This window comes from Diabrotica virgifera, chromosome 6, assembly GCF_917563875.1.
Source record: "Diabrotica virgifera virgifera chromosome 6, PGI_DIABVI_V3a".
Taxonomy (NCBI): Eukaryota; Metazoa; Arthropoda; class Insecta; order Coleoptera; family Chrysomelidae; genus Diabrotica; species Diabrotica virgifera.
The window spans coordinates 241,612,429-241,637,709 of NC_065448.1; the positions used below are offsets into that span (position 1 = coordinate 241,612,429).

The 25,281-nt window shown below is 33.9% G+C and overlaps 1 protein-coding gene across 1 annotated transcript in view; it reads right to left on the minus strand.

Moving 5' to 3' along the window:
* LOC126887438 (synaptic vesicle membrane protein VAT-1 homolog-like) overlaps positions 1-25,281 on the minus strand; it is a 168,525-nt gene that overhangs the window by 66,168 nt on the left and 77,076 nt on the right. The window contains exons 2-3 of the mRNA XM_050654970.1: positions 8,830-8,959; positions 6,646-6,861 (exon numbers count right to left, since the gene is read on the minus strand). Of these exons, the coding sequence (XP_050510927.1) occupies positions 6,646-6,861; positions 8,830-8,959 (346 nt within the window). The remainder of the gene's footprint in view (positions 1-6,645; positions 6,862-8,829; positions 8,960-25,281) is intronic.

The window sequence follows — 25,281 nt, forward strand, 5'->3', positions numbered from 1 at the left end:
CTAAATGCTAATAAATATATGTTTTTTTTATACACAGCGATAAGGCTTCAACCCGGATCAACACCCTCTTTGTGTTTTTAATTTTTTTCTCTTTTTTATTTTATAATTTATTATACTTTTTTTTAGTTAGATTTAATTTTTTCTTTTTTTGTTTTTTAATTTTTTTTTATACATTTTTTTTGTATACATATTTTTTTTACATTTTTTTTTGTATACATATTTTTTTTTTAATTAATTTTTTCAATATAATTTTTTATACAATTCTATTCTTATTACCTCCCTGCAAAATCTACTTAATGAACTTTCACAGGGAGACAATATTACATAATAAGAATAAACATAAAAAAACAATAATTATTGCTAAACACATTCAAGTTAAATTTTCCTCTTAGTCCTTTTTAAAAACTCCCAGATGATTTGTTTAATTTTAGAATTTCTACGAGACAAATATAAAAGAGAAGCATTACTTTGTGGGAAAGGTATTTCTTCTTGAACCAGATTGTGCATCAAAAACTTAATTGCATCATCATTATGTTTGCATCCAAACAACCAATGATTAATATCGTCAACATATCCATTGCAATCGCAAAGATCTGATTCGGATAGGTTAAATCTATAGAAGTATGTCTTGACAGTGGCATGATTAAAGAGACATCTAATAAACATGGAATATATATTTCTATTGGGATAACTTCTGATTATTTTAAGTTGATTACACCGATTTGAGCATGCACCAAAAAAATCTTTTTTCGCCTACCATCTCTTTTTTTATTAAAACTAGAAGATTTATGAAAAAATTAATCTCTCTGATTTTTCATAAACTGCAAAAATGTTTTATATAGTTTTTTTTCGTTAGATGCACAATTTTTATGGTATTCCCATAAAACAGTCTCCGAAAAGTGTCATTTTTCAATGAAATAGGCAAATTTTTAACCAAAAATGACCCAAAAAGTATTGAGTTTTCAAAAAATTTATAAAACAGTTATTGCTTAGAATTATGTTCTCTGGCCACTTCCGGTGTTAGTTTGATAAAAAAAATTTCCACCCCCGAGAACGGGTGGGAACCAGTTAAAAAGCGTCTTAGGATATAGCGTAGACTTTGTTTCTTGAGCTATTCCCTACTTACAGTGAAAATATCAAGTAAATTGATGCAGTAGGATGGAATTCGGAGCCAAATACCCTCATTGACTGCACTAATAGGTACCTACATCATTCACACATGAATGCATTCACTTAAAGGTTCATTTGGACACAATAAAATCACCAATCACCAATAATTGACATATCTAAATATTTAAAGAAGAGTGGATTGAAAGATATTTTCCTAAATTTTGATATTGCTTTGCTGCATTTATTTGTGCTTCCCAGTTGCCAACCAACGTGTCCGCTGAAAGGTCATATTCGAAAATGTCAAGAATTTAAAATAGTCATGAAAATAATTTCCGATCAAGTATGACGCAAGAACGTCTTAACAATTTGTCGATTTTGTCCATAGAAAATGACGTAACAAAGACCATAAATTATGATGACATAGATGATTTTTCCAAAGAAAAATCAAGAAAAAAATCGGATGTGATCGAACTTGAATGACAATTTTTATGTATTCTTATTTAAATAAAAAAATCTGCTTGCAATTTTTTTTCGCAAAAATGGTACATGCTTGAAGGGCGGCTACTAGAGAATTGCCTAGGGCGTCAACTGACCTAAACGCGGCCCTGGTCTTCCATATCGTAAAGTGATGCACATTGGAATATGTTTTTTGAATCGAGGAGTAATCTACAAAATAGAAAGCGAACAGTTGTTGTTTAACGTTTCTCACTACGCTCAAGCGTGCTGGCGCGAAGTCGCGGCAAAGCGAGTCGAAGGTAGGGATATTCAACACGCTGTATCGCTGGTAATTTTACTCCGATTATTTTGAAATTTTCAGAGAATATTCCTGAAAGTATGCACTTTTATTTGAATTAATAAAAAAATTAAATATTTTAAACCATACCTCCCCCCTTTAAGCGAATTCCGAGCCGACTATAAATAAAATTCCAGGAAGATTTTTATTCTAAAATCAATGTAAATGTGAAATGTGAATAACTCTCCAGATATTTTCCAGACAGCCCAACTCAAGTCTATCGGTAAGTCATCGTTTCCGAGAAATATTCATCACCCATGCCATGCATTCATGTATTATTTCGCCCGATGCCGACGCGGACCAGACTAGAGGACGCCAAAGGCAGCCACCGCGGCGCCTTGAACTGTTCAGACTCAGACAACCCCTGTCAACCTGTTGCTACTTGCCGTAAGCCCGACATAGGGTTAAAGACCTAATTTTAAACTCGATTTCCAAGCGTGTGAGTCAAACAGATTCTGGTGTTTCAGAATTGCTCTTGCTCATTTCTACATGTCGCTGGATTATTTTGAATTGAACTTGAGGTCGTTTATAAGGTGCTTAGAAGGGGATAAGTTTTATGGGGTTTACTACGGATGTCTTTTATTTAAAAGACACTTAACACCACTTTACCAAGAATACAAGAACCATTTGAGACAAATAAAGCAATAATTCCTCTAAGTGGAATAAATATTAGAAAAAAGATCAGAAAAAATTAAATGAAGGACATGGAAAAAAAATAATGTGTGTGTACTTTGTACGCACGTAAGAAGTTATACTTCTATTATATGATTTCAACGAAATCAATATTCTTTAAACAGTTTATTTATATTTTATTTAAATATTAAACTAATTTTAATACTTACTACTTTCCGAACATTTTTATTAAAACAATACCAAAAATTTAAAAAATAAAAGAATAAAACACACGAAAACACATTAGAAATGAAACAAAGAAATGATTTCTAAAGAATAATTGTTGGCAAAAATTTTAACTAAATACGTATTTTCTGAGAAAAAAAATAATAAATATACTTACAATCATAAAATGCATAAAAAAAAAATAAAAAATTGCATTGGGGTCGAACCTGCTTATATCAGGTTGTTAGATCAACGCACGCAGAATTTAGCCTCCGAGACATTATAAGTGACGTGGGAAGATACATCAAGTGAAAGTTTTATTTTTGACAGTTGCAGTTTAATCAAGTTAGTTTGATTTTTGTGGAATTAAAATATTAAAATACAACAAAACATAGACTAAAAGAACAAATTAATAGGTGAAGATTGGTAGAAATTTTGTTGGTAATCAAATTATATAAGGAAGCGTTCAAGTATTACGTAACGCGATTTTTGAAGAGTAACGCACTCTAATGGGCGTTTAACTATTGCGTAACGCAATTTTTGAAGATTTTTATCTTTGCGTTACGTAATACTTGAACGGCCCCTAAATCAAAGCATTACCTACTAGGTAGGTACATTTTACAAATAGGTATGTAATTTTTTATTACAACAATGAAACGTTTACAATTACTTAAAAAGTCACTACAATTATAAACTTGCTTTTGTCTTTCTCACAACAATAAAAACTAATATACACAACATTTGTTTAAAAATGTAAAGACTGAAATAGTTTTGTACACACTTATGACAACAGGTAAATAGGGAGAAGTGTATTTTTGAAGTGTGTAAATTAAATAATTTCTAGCTGAGCGCTTTCGGCTTACAAAGCCATCTTCAGAGATATGGTCAAAAGGTTCAAAATACCACTAAGAAGAGAAATGGATCCCATATATGATATAAAAATACTTCTATTTCTTATGCAGTTTTTTTATTTGATGGAAAAAAACCTTGTCTGACTGTTGAAAAAATGCTCGACTTTGCTGTTGTTTTTTGAGGTCGGAAAAGTTAAAACATCTATTACAAGCACAAAGGACTTTCACATGAAAAATTACATTACATATAACGAATATTTGATCATGGTAAGGTCAAGAAACCTTACCATCTGAAGTCTACGGTGTCAGCATGCAGAATTGTGGTGTCATTCTGCACGCTGACACCGTAGACTTCAGATGGTAAGGTTTCTTGACGTTGCCATGATCAAATATTCGTTATATGTAATGTAATTTTTCGTGTGAAAGTCCTTTGTGCTTGTAATAGATGTTTTAACTTTTCCGACCTCAAAAAACAACAGCAAAGTTGAGCATTTTTTCAACAGTCAGACAAGGTTCTTTTCCATCAAATAAAAAAACTGCATAAGAAATAGAAGTATTTTTATATTATACATGGGATCCATCTCTCTTCTTAGTGGTATTTTGAACCTTTTGACCATAGCTCTGAAGATGGCTTTGTAAGCCGAAAGCGTCCAGCTAGGAATTATTTAATTTACACACTTCAAAAATACACTTCTCAACATTTGTTTACCCATAACCGACATATTGAACAATTGTTGACAGGTCATTGTAATTACCCAATCAGAGCACGTTTAACGTTTAAGCTGCGTCCAGGACCAAGACTTTTGATGAATTCGCGCACATATAAATTTACTCCCAACGCGCTTAAGAAGTATAATTTCAAAAATACTATGAAGAAAAAAGACGTAAAGAAAATTGTCAAAGGTCTGTATTAGTCCAAGGAATGAAGCGTAAAATAGAACAAAACCTCGAAATTTTTACAGAATACAGCAATTTACATAACAATTTGGGATCAAGTTCACCTTACCCTCTACTTCAAAATCTATATTGTGCCGATGACGAGGGCTTTTTATTTCTTAAGGGTGAAAACTACACTTTAATCTAGTCGCAACATAGGGGGTCCCGTGGGCACTTTTAGCTCGCCGCAATTTGATGGTAGTATTATAGGTTTTTTGGTATTTGGTAAATTATGGTAAAATTAGGTGTTTTTCAGGAATTATTAGAAGCCCTGTAAATAAAATGATAGTGTTAATTAGTTGTGTAAGTGTTGTTTACTAGCCAAAACGCTCGAAATGCGCTATCTACAGCAAGTTTGTAGTATTTTCATAGTATTTTTATACGCTAAATCGATTGCCACTAGTCGTGATAGCTTAAACCACGTTCCGACTTTGTTATTAATAAATTATTGTAAAAATAACGGTTTATAGTACGTTCACTCAGTGATTTTGCTCTAAATTTTAAAAAATCACTTGGATTGACATGAAATTTGGCAAACATGTGGCTAACATGTCAAACAAAACAAGTGATATTGTCCCGATGTGTGCTTTTACCATGGGGGTGAATTTCACCCCTTTTCGGGGGTGAAAAAAGAGACCTTTAAAATAAGTCCGGAATTGGATAAACTGATTAATTCTAAGCAACTTTTGTTCTATACAGAAATTATTACTTTTTGAGTTATTTGGTTTTTTTGTTGAAAAATTAACATATTCACTAGCAAATAACTCGAAAAGTATTGACTTAGTGAAAAAACTGTATAGAACAAAAGTTGCTTAGAATTAATCAGTTTATCGAATTCCGGATTTATATTAAAGGTTTCTTTTTATCACCCCCGAAACGGTATGTGTTCTATGGTCCCATGAGCCACGTATGAATCAATATATGCGTGTATGTAAGTTTATAACGTACTTTATAAAAAAAACAGCGCTAACTTACATTATTATGCTTCCAATTGGATTTCTCCGTTTTTTTTTCAAAAAAATTATATTGGTTTTTTAACCGTAACTTTTTTATCTTTTACCTTAGAAAGTTCTCTAAAAAATCATTTTGTAGGCTTTTACAAAGCTATTAATATTAAATCCTTTTAAAACCCTCAGTTTAAAAAAAAGGTGACTTTAAAAGTGTTGGTAAAGGTAGTTTTTGCATGTTAGTAAAAGTTTTATTTGTCAATATCTCACTCAATTTTTACCGTACAAAAAATGTTCGCAAAGCAAATTCTTGGAAATTAAAATAGCTTCAATTTTATATATAAATATTTTTTTCTTATCTCCTATGCTAATCTTTCTATTTTGAAGAAAAAGGCATTTTTTTATCGAACTACAAAAATTCGTTATACGCTTTTAACTCCATTTTTTTAAAAACTAATCATTCTAAGCCGATCAAACTTCTACAATCTATTAACAATGACTAATTTTACTTAGGATGGTAATTATGGTTTTTTCCGCTCACTTTCTCACTTTATTTTCATCATAAGTCTCAGAAAAACAGCTAACCTATAATAAAGTATAGCTCGGTTACTATTAGTCTTAAAGAAAATTAAAATAAACCACTTGGTTTATTTTTTCAAAAGGTAAGTTTTTATTAATTTTTGACTTATTAGCAGAAAACTAATTAAAAACATTGATTTTTCGATATAAAACTAACACTGTCGATAGCGAATAAATCCAAAATTATTTATTTTATCAAAAAAAGTATAGAACATTTTTTGCTTAGAATTAATTTCTTTATGAATTTTTGCGGTCAAATTATAATAAAAAATTTCCGCCCTGAGATGGGTGACATCCACCCCCATGGTAAAAGAGCCTTTCGGCATGTCTCAAATTTTCAAGAAAATCGATCCATTTTGTAAAAATTGCGAGGTGAAAATCTTTGGTTTCTGGACTAACGTTATATCTCTATCGAGAAAAAAATAAGTGAAAACAGTTTCTATCATCAAAATAAATATCGTATGAGCATGTTTTTATAAAAATATTTGTTAGTCACCAATTTACATTCTTGTGATAAAGTAGAATGTTTTTCACACAAATATCGACTGTTTTCGTTAGATAAAAATAAAAATAAATTGAGAACATGACTTACCACTCCACCTCCTACAGAGTGAACTAGGATGGATTTTCCCTGAGTTAGACCAGAAAGCTCGAACAATAGAATATAGGCCACCGTATAGTTCATTGTAATGGTAACAGCATCCAAGTGGGACACATCCTTAGGTAGTTTGTACACGTATTTTGCGGGGACCGATACTAATTCGGCCCATGCCCTGTATTCCGGTAAAGCTACAACTTGGTCACCAATCTGTAAAGATAATGTAAAAAATTAATTACTTTTATCTTTTCTTTTGAATTTATTTTATTATTTTTTATAGGTATAGATAGAGTATAGATTATTATGGTATCAACAAAATTTGGCGAAAATGAGAACATTTCAATGCCATTTTCTAATATACTTCACATTCTGCCAGTTTTGTTTTCACAGAGTGTGGAAGTGACCGTGTTTGAGAATTTTAGAAAAATAAAAAAGAGCAATATGGGTCGGTGATTTGAATTTTGTTTTTGAAAGGGAACTCAAAGAGCGCTTGAGTACGGTGACACTTCTTCTTCGATGGCGAACGTCAAAAATTGGTTTAACGAGTTGTAACAGGGTAGCACGTCGGTTTTTGATAAGTCATGGCCAGGTGCCCCGAAAACGACTACCACGGAGGATAACGTCAAAAAAATCTACGATCTCGTATTAGCAGACCACTGATTGAAGATGCGCGAGATAGCTGAGACAGTAGGCATCTCAAAAGATCGCGTGGGTCACATTGTGCGTGAAATTTTGGTCATGAGAAAGCTGTCGACGCGATGGATGCCGCATTTGCTCACTCAGGACAAAAAACGCAACCATGAGACCACTTCAGAGCAGTTTTTGAGACTGTTTAAGAGTAATTCGAAGGAGTTTCCATATTATTTCATAACCGATGACGAAACATGGATGCACTGGTACACACTAGAGACCAAGGAAAGCGAAACAGTTGACGTCACCCCGCGAACCTCTTCTGAAGAAGGGGAACACTGTCTTATCGGCCGAAAATGTAATGGCCACCGTTTGCTGGGATTCACAACGAGTGATTTATATCAACTTTCTGGAAAAGAACAAAACAATCACAGGGCTTTACTATGCCGAATTATTGGGGCGATTCGATACCGAATTGCAGAAAAACAGCCCCAATTGGCGAAGAAAACATGCTCTTCCACCATGACCACGCACAGGATCACGCACCCCGTCGTCGACATGGCGAAATTGGTCGAATTGGGCTACGACTGATGTCCCATCCACCCTATTCTCCAGATTTGGCCCTGCGCGACTTTTTTTGTTTCTAAACATGAAAAGTCACTCGCTGAGCAGAAATTTAAGTCGAATGATGAGTTAATCGCCGTCATGGAAGCCTACTTTGCAGAACTCGAGAAAGCGTATTTTTCAGACAATTTAAAGAAGTTGCATCGCTGCGGCAGGTATGCCAAGCTAAAAGGAGACTATCTTCAGAAATAAATCACCACTTTTCCCGGAATCTTTGTTTTTCTGTTGTAGGCTAAGTACGTATCGGACCGTCCTAATAGTAGTTCTGAGTATGTGAACTAATTCACAAACAGGATATCAAGAAGGGCAGGAAAAAGTGCTTTGGCAGTCTATTAAATGAAGAATTTTATAGAAAACCAGTTGAGTTAAAGGATACAGTAAAAGTAATGATCACCAAAATAACAAGCTCAGAAGTGGTTTAAGCACTTCAACAAATAAAGAAAGGAAAAGCAGTTGAACCAGATGATATTCCAGGGGAAATGTGAAGAGCATTTAGGACAGACAAGAACAATTTTACTAACAGGTTTATTCAATACAATTGTGTAAAAAAACTGGAACACTGGAGACAAGCTCTTGAGGAAAAAGGTATTTTCTTTATCTAAAGCTTATTAGGATAAAAACAGGTTATTTGGAATGTCCATTTAAAGATGGAGTGACTACAAATAGAACGATATTTTTGGATAGTGGAATGATTGTGAAAAGTAATTTAATCAAAAAGTTTTGGTTTGGGCTTCGATTGAGCGTTTAGTCTAATTGTATTAAATAAATTCCGAAGTTTAGAAGAATTTATAGTCAGAATATTATTAACAAGGTAATAATATTCTGACCAATATTAAGGCCAAGTTCAAAATGGTCAACTTCTTGTTTTATTTTGTTTGTTATATTTTTTTTTTGTCTGGTATGCAATAAATGGTAAATACTTACTGCAAAATCTTCCACTCCTTCACCAACTTGTTCGATTTCTCCTGCACATTCGAAACCTAAGATAAAGGGACATTTGGGAGGAGAGTCGATGGCTCCTTGGCGTACCATTAAATCTTGGAAATTCAAACCGCTGAAACAAAAATACTACTATGTAGTTTAAAATATTATTTCTCATTTGATTATTTACATAGTAAATATATACAGGGTGCTTCAAAAAAAGATAACAAAAAAGGATAGGTAAACATCTGAAAAATAATTGGGGTTTGCTTAGTAAAAAGTTTTTACAATGGCATCAGTTTTCAAAATAATGGGAGTTGAAAAAAAATACACATTTTTTACGATTTTGCGGACACTACTGGCAACATTATAATAAAATTTTGTACGAATGTTTTGGAAGCTGACACATCCCATGAATTTGTTTATATATCTGACTCTCAGAGAGGGCGCTATTTTCAAGGTTCGTATCAAGTATTATTCCACATAACTTTTTTTAAGGGTAGAATTATTAATCAAAATTCCAAGTGAACAAACATCATATAATTTTACATCAAAAAGGTGCTCTTGAAAACAAATAACCTATACATCACCGGCACTTCCACAATACATCATTGCCAAAATCCAACAAAAACGACGTCTTCTACGTCAATACAAGGCCAACAGAAACCCACTAATCAAAACAGAGTACAATCGGATCTGTGCCAGGATAAAGAGGGAGATATCTGTCCTAACGGCTCGCCGGTGGGAAGATGCTACCTCAAAACTGGACTACAGAGACGGAGGTAAATTCTGGCAAAAATTCAAAGTCCTAACAAAACAAAAACAATCTCAACCATCCCATCTGTTGGTCAACAATCACATAGTCAATTCCCCAGAAGGGAAAGCCGAAGCATTCAGAAATTCGCTTCAAAACATTTTTCAAACGCCAGATAACCCGAACTTTGATCGCATATTTAAATTCAACACAGAATACATAGTAAATGTTACTCTCAACCACTACATTCCAGTCTATGATCCTATCATGGACCCCCTCACCGACAGGGAAACGGAGAGCTTTTGCCAAATCGGCAAAAACAGCGCTCCCGGACCTGATGGCATCAACCGAAGGTGCCTCAAAAAACTTCCAGAGAGTATCATTCCTCTTCTAACTAAAATATTCAATGCATGTCTCAAAAACAGCCACTTTCCTACTCCTTGGAAAGTGGCCAACGCCATCATGCTTTTGAAAAAAGGCAAACCCCCAACCGACGTGGAATCCTATAGACCAATTTCATTAATCAATACTCTGGGTAAAGTTCTTGAGCTAATCCTAAAAGAGAGGCTCAATAACTTTCTCGAAAACCACAATATCATACCAAAATTCCAATATGGATTCCAGTCAGGTAAATCTACTAAACATGAATAGATTTCACTACCAAAGTTACTCAAACCATCAACGATGGTTCATTCGCCATAGCCACATTTCTGGATGTGCAGAAGGCTTTCGACCAGGTCTGGCACGACGGGCTTGTTCGGAAACTTCTGGACATCGGGCTACCATTGCAATTTACCAAAATTGTACACTCCTACCTCCACAACCGTACTGTCAGAGTTAAAATAGGCGATCAAAAGTCCACCCCCTTCACTCCACAAGCTGGAGTTCCCCAGGGTTCAGTCCTAGCGCCGCTGTTGTACATCATCTACAACAGCGACATCACTAACCAAAATATCCCAGGTACTCGGCTGTTTCTCTATGCTGACGACACGACTCTGCTCTCAACTACCTCTCGATACAACCCAAGACTCCTCTTCAGAAGAGCCCAGGCTCTGTTGGACGGCGTCGGCGAATGGTGTTGTAAGTGGAGAGTCACGCTGAACGCGAACAAAACAACAACAATTGTGTTTCGCGCCCCTTCTGTGTCAAATAGAATCATTCGCAATGAAGACGACCAATATCCTCTGAGTCTGTTGGGAGAAAGGCTTGTTGTTAGCCCGACTGTGAACTATTTGGGAGTACTGTTTACCAGGACTCTCAACTGGGACGCAGATCTAAAGGCAACTTTAGATAGGGTAAGGAACAGGGCCAGACTTCTCAACGCTCTCTCTGGAAAAATTGGCAAGACACACAAGAAGACTCTCATTCACACTTACAAGACCTTTATTCGACCCGTCATGGAGTACAAATCATGTATCTACTCTCTTTGCTCAAGACAAAAACAAGAGAGGTTGTTGAGGACAGAACGTAGAGTCTTGCGTAGATGTAACTATGAGCACTGGCGATATCCCTCAAACGAAATCCATAACATCTCGAACACCCCCAAAATCACCGAGAGAATAAACTCTCTGAACAGGAACTTCACAATCAAAGTAATCAACGGCCCCCCTTCCGACACACAAGAATCTCTCAAATGTTCCTGTTCATCTTCCGGCCACGTACTCCACCGAAAGCCCAAACGCAAAAAGATTCATGTACCGTCCGCTCTAATGCAAACATGCATTGACGAACTCCCGGTGGAGTACGAAAACATCCCCCTACCCCGTTAGCCTACCGTACCCACCTCTAACATTTCCTCTTCCCTACCCCGAACAGGGAGAAGTTGGTTTTTTGCGGTTTCCCAACTTCATTGCACAATTATACCTGTTCGTCCCAAGAAAATAGCCGCAACTATTTTCTCCACTCGAACGCACACTGTCCACGCTGAACTCAAAGCCACCTCCTGACCGCCGACGAGGGACGCAGGTTCGCCTGTCGTTGTACAATGGTTTCTAGGGAGATTGGTCGAGAGCAAAGCACGGACAGTACACGTAAATGTCTATGGAACCAACAACAATCCATCAAACTTTCTTCTCTGTTGACTTCTTAGCCTTCTGGACACCACCGTCCGGCATAACCCAGGATCCAAGAACACCAGGACACGGCGCCTGCCCCAGTGTGTTTTTCGGACTGTTTGCTTTTGCTGCCAACACTAAACATTCACCTCAAACCCTGAAGAGGACAAAATCCTAAACGGGGAAGCACATTGTACGCATTTCTTCTTAACATTATCAAGACAAGCAAATCAAACAATGTAGTAGTAGTGCTCTTGATAAAACTTAATACTGTGTATCGTTTTCGGAATATTTTGATTTGAAAATTATGAAGTAACAACCGATGATGGTATAAAGTAATAGTTCTAATAGGTATATCTTAATTTTTTCTAAGTTCGCCATGGAAAAATGAAAAACATTTTTATTGATTGTTATAACGATAAGTCAGCAATAATTACATTTTTGAAACCTTGCGGTTTGTAAAATTATTCTTCTTCTTTAGGTGCCGTGTCTGTATTCAGGTGTTGGACGTCATCATGTTTACAATTTCCTGAAACTCTTCTCTATCGGCTAATGCGCGAAATAATTCTTCTACTGTGAAGCTACACCATTATCTAATATTACGCAGTTATGAAAGTTTCTTTCGACCAATCCATCTCTTTCCCTCCACTTTTCCTTGTATTATAAGGCGAAGCAGATGGTATTTAGGTCCTCGAATTATATGGCCGAAGTATTCTGTTTTTCTTCTCTTTATGATGCTTATGAACAGAAGTTCTGAGTTTATCATTTGAAGAACATCTTCATTGGAGGTGTGCGAAACCCATAATATCTTAGGATTCGTCGATAGCACCACAATTCGAATGCTTCTAATTTGTTTAGCATTGTGGTTTTTAACGTCCATGTCTCACAACCATACAATAGGATAGACCATAAATAACATTTCAGGACCTTCTAGCTAATATTCATCGACATGTTTCTGTTACATAAAAGTAGTTTCCAGGTTTTTGTAAAATTAGATAAGTATTGTTAATTAAAATGTACTCAAATGTTGAATACACCGACATGTTAGATATTAACCTTAGGCAAGTGTTTAGGAAACCCTAGCGCAGCTTTTATGCGTTATGTAGAAAAATTTCCTAGAAGAAATTTACCAAGTAAAAACCATTTAGAGCCGTTGAACGACGTTATCGAGAAACTGGGAACATGAGACCAAATAAAATAAATTCTGTCAGAACAACAAAAACAAGAACAATTAATAAAGAACATACGTGGAACCTCGATAAGTCGGATTAATCGGGACCGCGACCTATCAGGGATATCGAAAATCCTGGTTAGCCGGAGAATGTGGCAAAAATTAATAAAATACAGTTCACTTACGGATAAACTCCCAATCCGTAAAAAGGAGAGCTCCCAATCCAAATTTTTGATTGAAAATGCAGTCTTTTTCCGGACGAGGCCACCTTTATTTGACAAGGTATCTTCAACTCCCATAACCACACTACTGATGTGATGAGAATCCACGAGTCAAAAACAAACAATTATTTTTCAATTTGTACCTATCCTAGAGACGATGTTACCTTTTTTTGAAACACTTAAACCCATAAACACTTTTGTAACACCTAAATCCATAATCTTTCGGCTATAAAGTTTGCACAGATAAAAACTGAGATTTAAAAAAATATTTTACTACACCAGACTTTTCCATTTTTACATTTGTCACATTCAACATTATAAAATAACCAATTTACTCTACAAAGCATGTTTAGTAAAAAGCACATAAAATAAAAGCACAGAACTTTTTAATATCCATCTCACAAAGCATCTAAAAGAGCCATTTTAAAGTTCATAAATTTTGCAGAGAAAACATAATAAAAACAACAAAATTAGAAATATAAAAGAACCCTTTAGAAATTTAGACTGGCAGAGAAATACTTATGTTTTTCATGCTAATAATAATTATTCTTCTTGTCTGCATACAGAAATAAATAAATTCGTGATAAAGAAACTTCATAAAATATTACCAAAAAAATTATATCCAAAATTATTGTCCTCTAAAAATTCTATCCAGAAACGAGTAATATGTGGTAAATTTTTGATAAAAGGCTCACAATTATAAATTTAACACTTGTGATGCTTTAAACTGCTTATAGAAGAAAACTGCTGCAATACTTGGTGTCATATAATACGTGGTGAAAGATATGAACTCCTAAAATTAATTATGCAGGGAAAGATTCAAGGAAGGCGCAGCATAGGTAGAAGAAAAATGTCCTGGCTGATAAATCTCAGAGAATGGTTTGGATGCAGCTCAACTGAACTCTTTCGGGCTATAGTATCAAAAGTTAGAATAGCAATGATCATTGCCAACGTTCTTCGCAGAGATGACACGTAAAGAAGAAAAAGAATCCTCTACAAATAGTTTCTCATAACTTTTAATGAAAAATAATTATGGAAGCAGGAATTCAATAGTTTAGGATTTCCCATGGCTCGTTTGATGTTCACACCCGCTGTATACAGGGTGTCCCGAAAAGATTGGTCATAAATTATACCACACACTCTGGGGTCAAAAATAGTTCGATTGAACCTAACTTACCTTAGTACAAATGTGCTCATAAAAAAAGTTACAGCCCTTTGAAGTTACAAAATGAAAATCGATTTTTTTCAATGTATCGAAAACTGTAAGAGATTTTTGATTGAAAATGGACATGGGGCATTCTTATGGCAGGAACATCTTAAAGCCAATTTATAGTGAAATTTGTCCACCACATAAAAATTTTATGGGGGTTATGTTCCCTTAACCCCCCCCCCCCCCAAACTTTTGTGTGCGTTCCAAATAATTCATTATTGTGGTACCATTAGTTACACACAACGTTTCTAAAACTTTTTCGCTTAGTATTTTTTAGATAAGCCAGTTATCGGGATGCGGCTTCTTTTTAATATGTTTACATAAAAATTTTATGGGGGTTTTGTTCCTTTAACCCCCCAAATGTTTGTGTACGTTCCAATTAAACTATTATTGTGATATCATTAGGTAAACACAGTGTTTTTTAAAAATCTTTTGCCCCTTAGTCTTTTTTTGATAAGTCACCTTTTATCGAGATGTGGCTTCTTTTTCAAAATATACCTAATAATGTATATTTTAAATAAATTTTCAGATTATTAACAGCTCTCTTATCTATAATCGTACTTAATCATACATACATATACAAAAATGTGGTGGATTCGACAAATATTCAAAATATTTCGATAAACACTGGCTTATCGAAAAAGTACTAAGAGGCAAAAAAGTTTTAAAAATATTGTGTTTACCTAATAGTGCAACAATAATAATTTAATTGGAACGTACACAAAAGTTTGGGGGGTTTAAGGGAACAAAACCCCCATAAAATTTTTATGGGGTGCAAAAATTTCACTTTAATTGTTTTTTAAGATGTTGCTACTATAAGAATACCACATGTCCATTTTCAATAAAGAATCTCTAAGAGTTTTCGATATATGAAAAAAAAATCGATTTTCAGTTTGTAACTTTAAAGGGCTGTAACTTTTTTGTGTGCACTATTGTATATAAGTAAGTGAGCTTCAATCAACCTATTTTTGACCCCAAAATCTGTGGTATAATTTATGACCAATATTTTCGGTACACCCTGTATATGTATGTATTTATACAAATTATAAATGGATAATAAAAGGACAAAGAAGATAATCATGGGCAGTTCTATCGATTATAGAAATAAATTACATATAAAATATTGTAGCATAGGTTCCTAAAAGCCTGTCAGTTTCCAAGGGTAAAGATAAAATCAATACGTCAAAACTTTGAAAGCTTATCCTTGAGCATTATTGTTAGAAACGTCCCATAATTATTATGTGTGACACTAGTAGGTCGCAGATATCAAAATAAAGCATTTCTACTGAAATTACTTGGCTCAATTTTTCTCGTTTTTAATCTAATTGATATTTTGTAAATATATTGTGGAATAGAAAATTTAAATTCTTATTTTATTAAGGGCAGCTTCAGATTTATTTCCGATTTAGGGGCCACCACCATCGGTTGACATGTGTTTCTTATTTTCAGAGATTCAGAGTCTTTTAGAAAGAAAAACGTTTTAATAATAAATAAATGATTGATATTAGAAGAAGAAGGACTAAGTTTTCACTCTAATGGCATATAAAACAACATAATGTTACTCTTTATCTCATCAGACTGAAAACAATAGGAATCTTCTCTGGTTACACCTCCGAGGCTTCTACAATTTGCAAGCCATACGGATGCTGAGACTAAGGAAGATGAGGGAGTTTTACAATTTATAATTCACGTCCCATCTGCTCAGCGCGGTAAAGTTCCAACGAGAATGGTTCCCTTCGTACTCCAATCAGAGTAAACATGTAAATGAAAAATGAATAACCATTTTCAATTTCATTGCAAAACGAAAATACAGCCGCACCATATTCTAGTCCAATCAGAGAGTGCAGCAAGCACCTCTACCGGTTTCGAAGCTTATTAGTCTCTCATCGGGAGGCACATATGCTGCTCTCTCTGATCCAACCAAAACAAACCCCGGCGTGCAGTCCCGGATTGCAACGAACGAAATGGCATAGATGCCCTAGTGGCAACTGCTAGCAAAAGACTAAGTTTTCACTCTAATGGCATATAAAACAACATAATGTTACTCTACATCCCATCAGACTGAAAACAATAGGAACCTTCTCTGGTTACACCTCCGAGATGTCGTTTTCAGTCTGATGGGATGTAGAGTAACATTATGTTGTTTTATATGCCATTAGAGTGAAAACTCTTTTGCTAGCAGTTGCCGCTAGGGCATCTATGCCATTTCGTTCGTAGCAATCCGGGACTGCACGCCGGGATTTGTTTTGGTTGGATCAGAGAGAGCAGAATATGTGCCTCCTGATGAGAGACTAATTAGTTTCGAAACCGGTAGAGGTGCTTGCTGCACTCTCTGATTGGACTAGAATATGGTGCGGCTGTATTTTCGTTTTGCAACGAAATTGAAAATGGTTATTCATTTTTTAAATTGATATTATATTACTTACTTCGTAACAAAAAACATTGGATTAAACTTTTTAAAAACACTTTATTCAAATTATCAGAAATTTATCTGTTAACAGAAAACGTTATTGGTAAAATATGTGAATCTAAAACAATTCTAACATTCATACCAGTTAAGTCAGCGATACTCAACCTTTTTTTTTCCCCTGGGCCACATAGTAGCTATTGCCACAGCTTGCGGGCCGCAATCTAGGTGAAGTAATATACAGTATGATACAAATGAAAGGAATAAATTCGTTATTTCGTAAATTGGCGACTATAAGGAAAAATCCTGAAACAAGTCGATTTTTTATTTTTAAATTATGATTTTTTGACATATATGTTATACTAGTGACGTCATCCATCTGAGTGTGATGACGTAATCGATGATTTTTTTAAATAAGAATAAAGTTCGTCTGCTAGCTCATTTGAAAGGTTATTCAATGCTCTATTCAGCAATTTAAACATTTTTTGCATATTTCATTTTTGAATATGAAGATTCGCACAGGCATGATCAAGCAAACAACGTGAAAAGCAAGTAAGCGCAACTTATAGTTATTCGGTGTTAATTTCCAGAATTCTCCAGAATATTGATTTGCGTCTCTTTTTTCTTTAAAAATTGCCTCCAGATTTGTATCATCTTTAAAATCAATTAGTTCATCTGACAACTTTGCGCTATTAAATCCCAATGCCGCAAATTGTGTAGTAGCGGCTACTTCTAAGTGCCGGGGATTTTCCACTAATAGAAGATATTTCCTAATTTTTCGCAAATCATTAAATCTTTCCTGAAATTCATCGCTCAAGAAAACTAAGTACATAATTAGAAATAGTAGCAAAGTTTTCTGGAGATACATCAATTCCATCTTGTTGACCTTTTACCAATGTCGAAAAGTTATACAGATTTTTTATATTAATTTCCTCGATATACCTACATCTTTAGCTTGTCTTCGAAAGCAAATACTTTATTCTTTAACTGCGAAATAATTTTATGTTTACCTTTTAATTTGTAAACGACGTAAAGTTCGCCAAGTTTTCCTGGTATGTCGCAAATAAATGCTAAAAGCCACCACCAACTATCTTACTCAAGATCAAAATAATTTGATCGTTTACAGAGCCCTTAAGTTAGTCTTCGGGCCACATAAAAAACTCAAGAGGGACGCATGCGGCCCGCGGGCCGCAGGTTGAGTATCACTGAGTTAACTCATGGTAAAGATTCATGGCACAAATCCGATCCGCCCATCTCTATAAGCGATCTTATACCTCCCTCTTTCTCGTTCTACCTTGTATATATTTATTATTTATCTCACACATTTTTCATTTCTACACGAAATAGAAAACTATAAAACGTGTCGCTAGCATTCACGTTAATCTTACGGAAAAGATCTCTCTCCATGTTTAAGGGAAGGGAAAAAGCTGTATCTCCTTGTCTAAGGGAAAGCTAGTCCATATCACTTATATTTAGAGGAAGGCTTATCCCAGATGTTGAGTTTGTTCTATTAAATTTTAGGGTGGGATTTTGAAAGAATGTAAAATTGATTCATTGAATTTATTATTATTTATTTTGTTTTTAGTTTTAGTTTGATTTACTTATAGTAGATGTAACGAAGGCATATGACACGGTATCCATTAATAGACTATGGGAAGTAAATACTATATATAGAAAAAATAGAAAAAAACAGCTAATAGTTATAGAAAAAAACACCTTGAATGTATTTATCATACAGGCGCGAAAAGAACTATATAGAAACTAAGTATTCAAAATTAAAATTGGAAATAGAATATCAAAAGGTTTGCTTGTTACTAAAGGACTAAGGCAAGGTTGATGTGTATAGCCAGTATTATTAAATACATATATAAATATTGATGAAGCTCTTAGACAGTGGAAGAAGTGCAATGGAATGGGACTACCGATTACTAAAAATTTTAATTACTACTACTATTTTGAAATCTTTTATGACCAGAAATTTTTAACACTATGATTGTATATTTTCCAACGTACACAGTGATTATCGATGCTCCATAACCAACGTTGATTTTTGATAATGGTACAGTTTTTTCTCTGGAACAAAGACAAAACCTGACAAATTGATCTTGGTGTTGAGAGCAACTCACGGAGAAAATTAATAAGTATTATCCCTGGAATATAAATGTGTATTTCAAATAAATGTTTAATGTCAAAACAGTTCAAAGAACGCCATAAAAATATGATCCTTTATTATTTTCATCCATTTTTAATAATAAAGGGTTATTACATTATCCAATAACAACATTAGTACTTTTATATTTATTTTTTCTCATAACTTCTATTATGAAGGTTTCTTTAATAAAGATCCTAACTCAAATAATAAAGTGATCTATTGTTTACTCCGGTTATTACTCATTCTATTTACCCAGATTGTTCTGTTGATTCATTTGCGATGTTTACATACTTTTATATTTTTAAGCAATTAAAGTGTAATATGTCTGACGAATACAGATGATTTGATTCAAAAATAGACATTCTGATTAGAACAAAATCGAAGCAAATACAATTATTACAATAATAACAATCATTTTCTGTGGAAAACAAAATATACCCAATATGATAAAAATAAACGTCGACAAAGAAATACCATCACAATAACACGAATTATACGTTTAATGGAATTACATATATTTGGACCAGTGCATTTAGAACAAAAAACACCGGAATAAATCGATTTTTAAACAGCAAAAAGTCTTCAAAAAGGATGACTGGAAATGCATTATTGCATTTTACTACATTAAATTATATAGGTAATTAGACTTTGTTACTCGGGGAGTTTGGAGGTCTCCGAACATGAATACTCCATCAGAACCGACACCCAGAGCATCTTGTGCTCTGGTGGTGGGACGTACTCTAAGGTACGTCCCACCTGGGTTGAGGGCTGCTTTATCCATTAGGCAATATAGGCAGTTGTCTAGGGCGGCAAATTATGAGATAGCGGCCAAAATACTGTACAAAAAATATTTGTATATAAAAATTAAAATCGAATAACATTTAAGTACATCGTACATCCATCAATGGAATATAAGTGGGCATTCATTTCTAGAAAACAAATTGCATTTTCTTAACACTATTCATTCAAAATGTACAGAAGTCGTAAAATTAGGGATTATTGGGCCGTCGGCAGCACCGCAAAGTTGTTTTAAACTGAATCCTTTTATTTTGGGTTATTCGTGGTTGAAAATTTGCCATTTTCATTGAAAAATGTCGCCTTTTCGGGCGGTTTTTTGTGAATACATTAAAAATTAAGCATTTAACGAAAAAAACTATATAAAACATTTTTGTAGCTTATGAAAAATCAAAGAGATTCGTTCCTTCATAAGTCTTCATAACATAAAAAGGGATAATCAACTACACTCGCGATCATAAAAAGCGGGTTACTCGATGAGTTATTCAAGTTAGATGTCTCGAATTTTCTAAACCTGTTGTCCGATTTGAATGATTTTTTTAGTATGTTATAGCCTTGTTCTTTAGCAATATCGCTATAATAATATTGTTGCTAGACCGGTAAAGTGTCATTGTATACCGGGTGTAACAATCATACTGTGTTTATTCCTAAAAGTTCGGAACACCCTGTGGAATATTTTAGCATAGATAAAATATTGAAATTAAAACTAAGTTGTAGCCTTAGGCTAACTTAACATTTTCTTTTTTGATTTATTTGTTTATGTTGGATAATAAAAAAGTTAAGCACGTTAATAACTAACCATGTTCTTCATCAATACAGGGTGTTTCTAAATAAGTACGACAAACTTTAAGGGGTAATTCTGTATGAAAAAATAATGACAGTTTGTTTTATAAACATATGTCCGCAAATGCTTCGTTTCCGAGATACGGGATGTTGAAATTTTTCTTACAAACTGACGATTTATTTATTGCTCTAAAACCAATAGAGATATGCAATTGAAATTTGGTAGGTTTTAAGAGATAGTTATTGTGGATTTTTTGACATACAATTAATAATTCTATATTCACCATTGGCGTGCACACGGGTACACACATTTTAGATACATCCCGTATGCACGCCAATGGTGAATATAAAATTCTTAGTTGTATGTCAAAAAATGCTCCATAACTACCTCTTAACATCTACCAAATTTCATTTGCATATCTCAACCGGTTTTAGAGAAATAAATAAATCGTCAGTTTGTAAGAAAAAATTCAACATCCCGTATCTCGAAACCGAAAAATTTGCGGTCATACGTTTATAAAGCAAACGGTCATTATTTTTTCATGGAGAATTGCCCCTTAAAGTTTGTCGCACTTATTTAGAAACACCCTGTATTGACGAAGAACATGGTTAGTTGTTAAGGTGCCTAACTTTTTTATTATCCAACATAAACAAATAAATCAAAAAATAAAATATTAAAAAAGCCTAAGGCTACAATCGAGTTTTAATTTCAATATTTTATCTATGCTAAAACATTCCACGGGGTGTTTCGAACTAAGAGGAATAAACACAGTATGATTGTTACACCTGGTATACAATGACAATTTACCTGTCTAGCAACAATATTATTATGGCGATATTTTTAAAGAATAAGGCTATAGCATACTAAAAAAAATCACTCAAATCGGACAACAGGTTTAGAATATTCGAGATATCTAACTTGAATAATTCATCGAGTGACCCGCTTTTTATGATCGCGGGTGTATTTTTAATGGGAAATAAGCCACAAAAATAGGATGTCTTTTGGTCGCTCAAGACCTACATATACAGAAAGACTGAATATGGCTAATCTTACTACATTCGAACAACGTCGACTTCGAGGGGATTTAATTATTACATTTCGAATATTAAAATACAACTTCGGAAATATGAGAGATATGTTTATACTAGACAATGACAATCGTCTTCGTGGCCACAAACTTAAGCTTAAAAAGGAAACTTTTTTTACAACAACAAGGCAATTTTTTCTTTGCAATCGAGTGTTCTCGACATGGAACAGCCTTCCGGCTGAGATTATAGATGCTCCATCTGTCAATGTTTTTAAAAAGAAATTGGATGACCACTTGTTCCAAAATTGAACATTTAATTTGTACCAAACACTTGCTCCCTATGTGCTATGTTTTTGTATATTTAGTTATATTCATTTACTTAGTTTGCATAATATGTATCTATTGTAATGTAACTATTTAATTTAACATTTCATGCATACTATATAATAATATTGTAGTCTAATGGGCATATGGGTTTCGCGACCCCTGCTCAAATTTATTGTATAATAATAATAATAATAATAATTTTACCAAAAAAATGATTTTATTAACGTTTCGAAGCCCAAATCCGGGTTTCGTTGTCAAAATACAAAATACTACTCTAGTATGGGATAATCAACTATTTTTAATGGGAAATAAGCCACAATTTTACCAAAAAATGATTTTATTAACGTTTCGAAGCCCAAATTGGGTTTCGTTGTCAAAATAAATAGTATTTTGTATTTTGACAACGAAACCCGATTTGGGCTTCGAAACGTTAATAAAATCATTTTTTTGGTAAAATTGTGGCTTATTTCCCATTAAAAATAGTTGATTATAAAAATGCCACAAGGAAATAGCTTCAGAACAACAATAAAAAGGGATATGGTAGGTAAAAAGAAATTTTTTTGTGCATGCTCAAATGGGTGTGTTTAACTAAATAACAGAGAAATGATCGCTGTCAATATCTTTTGTAAGTACTGCCTGAAAAAACCTTTAAAACGACCGCACTGTTAAATTTCGATTACATTCAAACTAAGCGAGATACGGTGCAACAAAAAAGGATGACTAATTTATTTTAAGATAAAATGCGAAGTATTTATATTTTAACCCCTCATCCGCCATATTTAAATGCATCGTTTTGCTTCTACAATACCTTTTACTATAGTGTTATTTCTATGTTCAATAAGTTGGACGGGTTTAAAATGTATGCTTTTTGAAAAAAATAAGATCAAATTATAGAGAGCATTTAAAAATTTTTTTTAATCTTCCTTTTTTTCCATGTAACTCGAAAATTATTATGAGATACAGTAATGAAAGAAAAATAAAATTGTTATCTAAAAGAAAACCTACATTTTTGTAAGGTATTTTTTTACGTATCTGTTATCACTTTCGAATTACATGGAGAAAAAGGAAGAATTTTAAGAAAATTTAAAAATGCGCTCTATAATTTGATCTTATTCTTTTCAAAAACCATTCATTTTAGACCCGCCCAACTTTTTTAATATATAAATAACACTATAGTAGAAGGTATTCTAGAAGAAAAACGATGCATTTAAATTCTGGTGGATGAGGGGTTAAATATACTTCTCATTTTTCCTTAAAATACATTAGTCATAAGGTTTTTTGCACCATATCTCGCTTAGTTTGAATGTAACCGACATTTAACAGTTCTCGTTTTAAAGTTCTTTTCAAGCACTACAAAAGGTATTCGTAGCATTATACCCCTAAAATCGACAATTTCTCTGTTATTTTAAGTTGAATACACCGATTTGAGCATGCACCAAAAAAATCTTTTTTCACCTACCATCTTTTTTTTTTTATTAAAACTGGAAGATTTATGAAAAAATGAATCTCCCTGATTTTTCATAAACTACAAAAATGTTTTATATAGTTTTTTTCGTTAGATGTACAATTTTTATGGTATCCCCAAAAAACAGTCTACGAAAAGTGTCATTTTTCAATGAAAATGGCAAATTTTTAAACACGAATAACTCAAAAAGTATTGAGTTTTCAAAAAAAAAATATAAAACAGTTACAACATTGCTTAAAATTAGGTTCTCTGGCCACTTCCGGTGTTAGTTTGATAAAAAAAATTTCCACCCTCGAGAACGGGTGGGAACCACCCTAAGTTAAAAGCGTCATAGGATATAGCGTAGACTTTGTTTCTTGAGCTATTCCCTACTTACAGTGAAAATATCAAGTAAATTGCAGTAGGATGGAATTCGGAGCCAAATACCCTCACTGACTGCACTAATAAGATACATGAATGCATTCACTTAAAGGTTCATTTGGATACCATAATAAAATCACCAATCACCAATAATTGACATATCTAAATATTTAAAGAAGAGTGGATTGAAAAATTTTTTCTCTCTGATTCTGGCCTTGGTTTAGAACTAGAATCTTTAGTCACGTAATTGTATAACTTATCACTAACTCAGATGTAATGTGTAGTGTGTGTGTTGAGTAAGTGTCTTTTTACTTTGCAAGTCGACGTCATTGTCTTTGCAAAGAGACGCTAATTGTATCCGAACGTCTGCGGTCCCTCCGGTGAGTACCGATGGATTGAAAGATATTTTCCCTAATTTTGATATCGCTTTGCGTATTTATTTGTGCCTCCCAGTTGCCAACCAACGTGTCCGCTGAAAGGTCATTTTCGAAAATGTCAAGAATTTAAAATAGCCATGAAAATAATTTCCGATTAAGTATGACGCAAGAACATCTTAACAATTTGTCGATTTTGTCCATAGAAAGTGACATAGAAATTGACCTAAACGCGGCCCTGCCTGGGTTTCGGCACTAAATTGATGCAAACAAATTACTCTGGGGTTTATGGGCTCGCTGAATATGAATACGCTATCAGAACGACCCTCCGGATCACCTGGAGTGCAGGGTCACTGCTGAGGCACATCTTCTGGAGGTTCGAGGGTTTTCAGCACTAAATTGATGCAAACAGATTACTGGGGGGTTTTGGGGATCGCTGAATACGGATACGCCATCAGAACCGATCCTCGGAGCACATAGGGCTCAGGATTGCAGCCAAGCACGTCATCTTATTAAGTATTGAGGAGTATCGACAATAAATTGATATAAACAGATTACTGGGGGTTTTTGCTATTTTTGAAGTTATACTTCTTTACCGGCGATATGAGGGTGAATTTTTATATGTTAAAACCTATGATCCCGGCGCATGCGCATTATAACTTTGTTCTGATTGGATGTTCAAATAACATGTCAAAAATTATTCAATATGGCGGCTGTGGCACAGCTGTAGTTTAATTATTTATGGTTGTTGCGTTTTAAAATTTGTGTGAAAAGAAACAACAAACAAAAGTTAGTTAATAGTTATACTGTCTTTTTAAACAGTTTTCAAATACCTATCTTTTTGGACGTTTGGACAAGGAAAACTCATTCTAATTTGGTAAGTAGTTTTTATTATAATCATATTGTAATTATACATTTGGATTAGGTTGAAATAAAGTAGAGCGTCGATTATCCGAACTAATTGGGGGACATAGGTGTTCGGAAAACCGATTTGTTCGGATAATCGAACTACAATATATTGATACATATTTATAGTCATACATATTTATCCACAAGTGAATAAAAGCCATATTTATATACCTGCATATTTATTTATATCTTGATAATGACAACTAGCAACTAAACAAAAAAGTGCAGTCTTTGCAACAACATAATTATTTTTGCGGGGCGAGAAGTATGGCATCCTACGACTCATAATGCAGGGAAAGATAGATGGCAGAAGAAGCATCGGAAGAAGACGAATTTCATGGTTGAAGAACCTGAGAGAGTGGTTTGGATGCAGCTCGAAACAACTATTTAGAGCTACTGCCTCAAAAATTAAAATAGCTATGATGATTGCCAACCTCCGTAGCGG